At 46.8% G+C, this 5,684-nt stretch overlaps 1 protein-coding gene across 1 annotated transcript; it reads right to left on the bottom strand.

The window, feature by feature from the left end:
* Positions 1-2,840: 2,840 nt before the first annotated feature.
* Positions 2,841-5,465, bottom strand: LOC147990970 (protein FAR1-RELATED SEQUENCE 5-like). The gene is made up of 7 exons (XM_087538474.1): positions 5,212-5,465; positions 4,960-5,107; positions 4,725-4,839; positions 3,718-4,130; positions 3,314-3,590; positions 3,121-3,199; positions 2,841-2,961 (listed from the first exon to the last, which is right to left on the bottom strand). The coding sequence occupies exons 1-7, from the start codon at positions 5,463-5,465 to the stop codon at positions 2,841-2,843; spliced, it is 1,407 nt and encodes a 468-aa protein (XP_087394600.1).
* Positions 5,466-5,684: the final 219 nt, after the last annotated feature.

The following is a 5,684-nucleotide window of genomic DNA, read 5'->3' as shown; positions in this document are numbered from 1 at the left end:
TCCTGATATGTAATAATCATACGTTTCTTTATCTTTGTTGCATTGTACATGAACTTCTACACGTATCCAAGCAGAACTTCACATTTGAACGCGTTGTCTTAGGCTTGCTAACCTTAGTTTATGCGGCGAAACTTTATTTTTTAAGCATATTCTTTTCCTACATCGATTTTACATACCAGAACTTCTTCTGTAAGCTGACATGAACTTCAAAACTGTCGTGAGGGCTGCCATGGATTTCGGCTTTTCCTGTCCCAGGTGCCGGGCAAGCCACTCGTCATGGATGTTATGCTTGAAGGCTGCTAGGGCCTGTGCGTCCGGACAGTCGACTATCTGGTTTTTCTTTGTTAGGAACCGTGTCCAGAATTGTCTCGCCGATTCCTCTGGCTGCTGAATTATGTGGCTTAAGTCGTCGGCATCTGGCGGTCGCACGTAAGTGCCCTGGAAGTTGTCGAGGAATACGGCTTCCAGGTCCTCCCAAGAACCGATTGAGTCTGCTGGCAAGCTGTTAAGCCAATGCTGGGCCGGTCCTTTAAGTTTGAGCGGGAGGTATTTGATGGCGTGTAGATCATCGCTGCGTGCCATGTGGATGTGAAGGAGATAATCCACGATCCATACCGCCGGATCTGTTGTTTACGGGTTTGAAACCCTCTGGGATTTTATGATCCATTACTTCATTCGTGAAGCATAGCGGGTGTGCGGCGCCTCTGTACTGGGCTATATCACGACGCAGCTCGGAAGAGCTATGCCTGTTGTGTTCGGCCCGGCCAGATTTGTTGTATCCGGCGTGAAGATCATTGTCACATGCCGTAGGGCGCCTGCGCGATCCGTAGATCAATCTTGTTTGTCTTGCCTTATCCTCCAGTATGTCTCGCAGGTCGGGCGCATTTTCCCGTGCCTTAGTTGAGCGGCGTCGGGGCATGGCTTGGGTGGAGGGTCGAGAGGCCTCTCTGTCGCGGCCGCGAGGTGGCCGGTCTGCCATGTCATGCGCTGGTGATGTAGGTGCTTCCTCCTCTGATCGGGGTAGCGGCCTGCGCTTCGGGTAACTCTTGGAGGGGCGTTCGAGTTCATACTCTTCGGCTGCAAGGACTTCAGTCCATCTGTCAGCTGGCAAATCTTGGGCAGCTCTAAGCTATTGCTTCTTTTTCTTGAGGCTGCTTGCCATGGCTAAAAACCTGCGTTTAAAATGCTCTTGTTCGGCGGGGTATGATGGTATGACGAATTCGTCGCCATCGAGGCTTGCCTCGTCTTCGGAGGGAGGCGTATAGTTATCATCCTCGACCTCTCGGTCTGCCGCTCTCTCATGAAGGCTGGCTTTTCCATCTTCCTGTGCCGAATCTTGCTGAGGTGGGTGTTCTTCGGCGCTATCCGGGGTAGTATTATCTCCCGTGCCGGAATCACCGTTTTTGCTTTGGCGGGATTTAGAGCGGCGCCGCTGACGCCGGCGCTTTGGCTGTTTCTTGGGGGCGTCATCCCCTACTGTTCCATCGCCATCTCCATCTTTTGGAGTATCCACCATATATATGTCATATGACAAGGTGGCATTCCAGCGCCCTACAGGTGCTGGTTCCTATTCGTCTCCTACTTCGCCGTCCATGTCGTCGATGTCTTCGGAGCTGAAGTCAAGCATGTCGGTTAGATCATCGATAGTGGCTACAAAGTGGGTGGTGGGTGGGCTTTGAATTTCCTCATCGTCCGTATCCCACCCTCGCTGACCGTAGTCCGGCCAGGGCTCTCCTGATAAAGAGAGAGACTTAAGAGAATTCAGGATGTCGCCAAAAGGCGAATACTGAAAGATGTCTGCGGTGGTGAACTCCATTATCGGCGCCCAGTCGGATTCGATTGGCAGGGGCGCGGGGGGTTCGGAGTCCGGGGAGGAGTCCGGATCCTCGGAGTCACGGGTCGTGCAGAGTGCGGGGCTAGCATTCGGCTCGATCGCTTTCGGGATCGTAGCCCCCGAGGTGACGTCCAACCGCTCATCCTCGATTGGCGCAATAGGCTCCGAGTTAGGGCTCGGAACCGATGCGTGTGCGGCCTCCAGGACACTGTCTGGGGGCAGAGCTAGATCATGCCCCTCGAGATAGTGCAGCACGCTTGGCCGTGGCTCGAGCCCGTCGAAGATCAAGTCTCCGCGGATGTCAGCCGTGTAGTTTAAGCTTCCAAACCTGACTTGATGGCCAGGGGCGTAGCTTTCGATCTGCTCCAGGTGGCCGAGCAAATTGGCCCGCGGAGCGAAGCCGCCGAAGACGAAGATCTGTCCGGGGAGCAAAGTCTCACCCTGGACCGCATCGTTGTTGATGATCAAAGGAGCCATCGGGCCTAAAGGCGATGACACAGAGGAACTCTCAATGAAAGCACCAATGTCGGTGTCCAAACCGACGGATCTCGGGTAGGGGGTCCCGAACTGTGCGTCTAGGCCGGATGGTAACAGGAGGCAGGGAACACGATGTTTTACCCAGGTTTGGGCCCTCTTGATGGAGGTAAAACCCTACGTCCTGCTTGATTAATATTGATGATATGGGTAGTACAAGAGTAGATCTACCACGAGATCAAGGAGGCTAAACCCTAGAAGCTAGCCTATGGTATGATTGTTGTATATGGAGTTGATTGCCTACGGACTACAACCCTTCGGTTTATATAGACACCGGATAGGGTTAGGGTTACATAGAGTCGGTTACAATGGTAGGAGATCTTGAATATCCGCATCGCCAAGCTTGCCTTCCACGCCAAGGAAAGTCCCATCCGGACACGGGACGAAGTCTTCAATCTTGTATCTTCATAGTCCAGGAGTCCGGCTGAAGGTATAGTCCGGCTACCCAAACACCCCCTAATCCAGGACTCCCTCAATGAAGGTCATCTTCAATTTCAGCGTCCTCTTCAGCCATCCTTTCGTCAGCATCCCCTTGATTTACTGAATGTATTGCATCAAGCTCTTCCACAAGCCTCTTGAGAACATAGTAGGCTCTGTCATATTGCTAGTCACATCTCATCACTTTCTTGTTAACCATCAAATTCAGCTGCAGCAAGAGGTCTTGCTTCGATAGCCTAGAGCTGCCATCCAATGCGGTTGTGTTTTAGTCCCTTGTATCAAAGGTTGGTTGTGATCTTGCAGTCTTTGTGTACCGTTTGAGGATATATTTTTTTGGAAATTTGTCAGGCTTGATGTAGTCCGTTATGTTCATGATGTGAAGGCAGAACAGGCCTGCATTTTTGTGATGAATGCAGAATACATAGTTTGTGAGCCAGCAATGAGTTTCATAAATTTTGATATGATACTACTAATCTAGCTATTTAATGATCTTGTTTTTTCGCTCACCTGTGTGTATCCAGAGCTTGCATTCACACTCGTATATTTCCTTCTCTGGGTCAGCTACAACCTGGAATTCATGCTTTGACCAGGAAAATCTTTCTTCATCATCATGGCCAGGCTTGTTGTGGTAGTACACAAGGTACTTAGTGGGCTCTGCTGTACGCTTTGCGCGAAATAGCGTGGCCTTTCTCATCTTATTCCTCATCTCAGTGTACATGGCTCTCGTGTACTTGATAGACATGTCTTCCTCATAGCCGTAAGTTGTTTTTGTCACAGGATTGGTCTGCACATGTCAAAAAGTGAGATATTAGTCGAAGCAGAGTCGTGGGTTTCATTTTTTTAAAATTCAAAGTGCACATGTTGAAGGTAAAACAGAACATGATGGGGGTGTTTTGTACTTGTCATCATACCATGCTGGTCATTGTTTGCTCGTTCTCCTTCTGCATCCGAGTTTGTATGCAAGCATTGACCCGCCTAGCAAACTTGTGTAGGTTCTGGGTCCCCTTGACAAACCCTTTCTTTAGCACGTGGTTCATGCTCTCGCTTCGTTGTGTGGAAGTCATTCTAGCACAGAAAATGTTCTTGTAATATGCTGAAATCCACATCTTCCTATCACTCCAGAGCTGCATCATCATCTGGTCGTTCTCCAGGTTGTATTTGTGCACGATTTTAGCCCAGGCATCTTCAAACTCCGTTGGCATCAGTGGCCATTTTAATATAGTTGTGAACTCCTCTTTGACTGTTTTATACTTTTTGTACAGCAACGTGAGGTATTCCCTGTACTTCTTCATGATGTGCCAACGGCATAGCTTGTGGACGGTGTCTGGAAATGATTATGGTATAGCTTTCGCCATCGATGGGCATTGGTCTGCATGAATTAAAAAAATGAAACTTGATTCTTTTTTTGTACTGATGGTGAACTTATGTTGTACAAGTACTTGAACTACACATCTTGGCAGTATGGTATCTAAGAATGTCACATGTATTTTTTCTTTACAGCAGCGTTGCTGAACTTCTTTGGTATCAGTGCTTGAACTTCACAGTTAGTAGTAGGACAAACTAGTAGTGTCTCAATAAAAAAATTTCTTAAATCATTGTTGTTGAACTTCTGTGGTAGCAGTGCTTGAACTTCACGTAAATAACTATATTTTTCTGAACATGCTACATATATTTATCTTACAGATTTGTCCTTGAACTTCTATGATTCATGTATTTGAAGTTCACATTCATAACTAATTTTTTTGTAAACATGTGACAGATAATTTTGCTTTCTTGTACTGCTAGTTGGACTTCTGTGCTTACAGTGGTTGAACTGCATTCTTTACATTATTTTCAGACAAAACCAATGTACCCAACCAACACAGACCCATAGACTGAAAAGATGATGAAACTTGAGGAGTTTTTTTTTTGAACTCACCTGTTAGAATGCAAGTTGGGTGCTTGTTGTTCATGCACCGTAGAAATGTATCGAACAGCCACTTGAATGACTTTGCATCTTCGTCTCTTATCAGGGCAACAGCAAATATCATTGACTGCAAGTGATGGTTTGTTCCAACAAACACTCCCAAGGGCATATGAAATTTGTTGGTCTTGTAAGTTGTGTCGAATGTTACGCAATCGCCAAAGTATTGATAGGCTCCTCGGCAGCTTGCATTGGACCATAAAATGTTTTTAATTGACTTGTCCTTCTCCACTTGGATGTCATAGAAAAACTCATCATTTACTGCCTTCATGTCTTTGAAGAATGAAACAAGTTTCAATACATCATCCAAATCATCTTTCCTTGCATTCATGGCTTTCCTGCAAATCACATGCGAACATGCATTTGTTTATTTTTTGCTAGCAAAGGGTTGTGAGCTAGGATGCTATTTTACATTGCAGTATGTGGGTGTTTGAATACTTACTGGTTTAGCAGGTCTCGTCCGGTCATGCTTAGGAAGTAGCTTCCATCTTCATTTTCAGATAGCATGGACATGATTGTTGTGTGCTTGACATCATGGTACTGCATGAGCTTTACGTACTCCAAAATAGTGGGGTCATAATTCTTGTGTGAGTGCAAAAATACCAGCATGTCATCAGTTTGCATGAGCTCGTGATTATGATTGTACTCAATGTCCACTGCCATGCATGTGCCATCCTCCTGCACCTTCACCCTCATTCTTGCATTGCAGCCCGTCCTCTGCGATGTTTTGTTTCGCTTCCTGTTGGCCTCTGAAACAGAAGATGTGTGTATCCCTTGGAAGGCGCAAACAAAATACTTGTGGTTGTCATTTCCACCCGTCTTCCTGATAGCAAAACCAGCGTGTCTGGCATATCTGTTATAAAATTCCCTTGCTTTCTCTACATCTTTGAATCACATTTTTAGTCTTGGTATTAG

Source organism: Triticum urartu, chromosome 1A (assembly GCF_056163025.1).
Source record: "Triticum urartu cultivar PI428250 chromosome 1A, HENAU_Tu73, whole genome shotgun sequence".
In the NCBI taxonomy this organism is placed as follows: domain Eukaryota; kingdom Viridiplantae; phylum Streptophyta; class Magnoliopsida; order Poales; family Poaceae; genus Triticum; species Triticum urartu.
This window is presented reverse-complemented; position numbering and strand designations above follow the sequence as displayed.

Coding starts and splice junctions, on each gene's coding strand:
- LOC147990970 (XM_087538474.1), bottom strand. CDS start 5,465: ATGAGGGTGAAGGTGCAGGAGGATGGCACATGCATGGCAGTGGACATT. Junction 4,840..4,959: donor AAAACATTTTATGGTCCAAT/GCAAGCTGCCGA, acceptor CATCACTTGCAG/TCAATGATATTTGCTGTTGC. Junction 2,962..3,120: donor AAAAAATATATCCTCAAACG/GTACACAAAGAC, acceptor GCAATATGACAG/AGCCTACTATGTTCTCAAGA.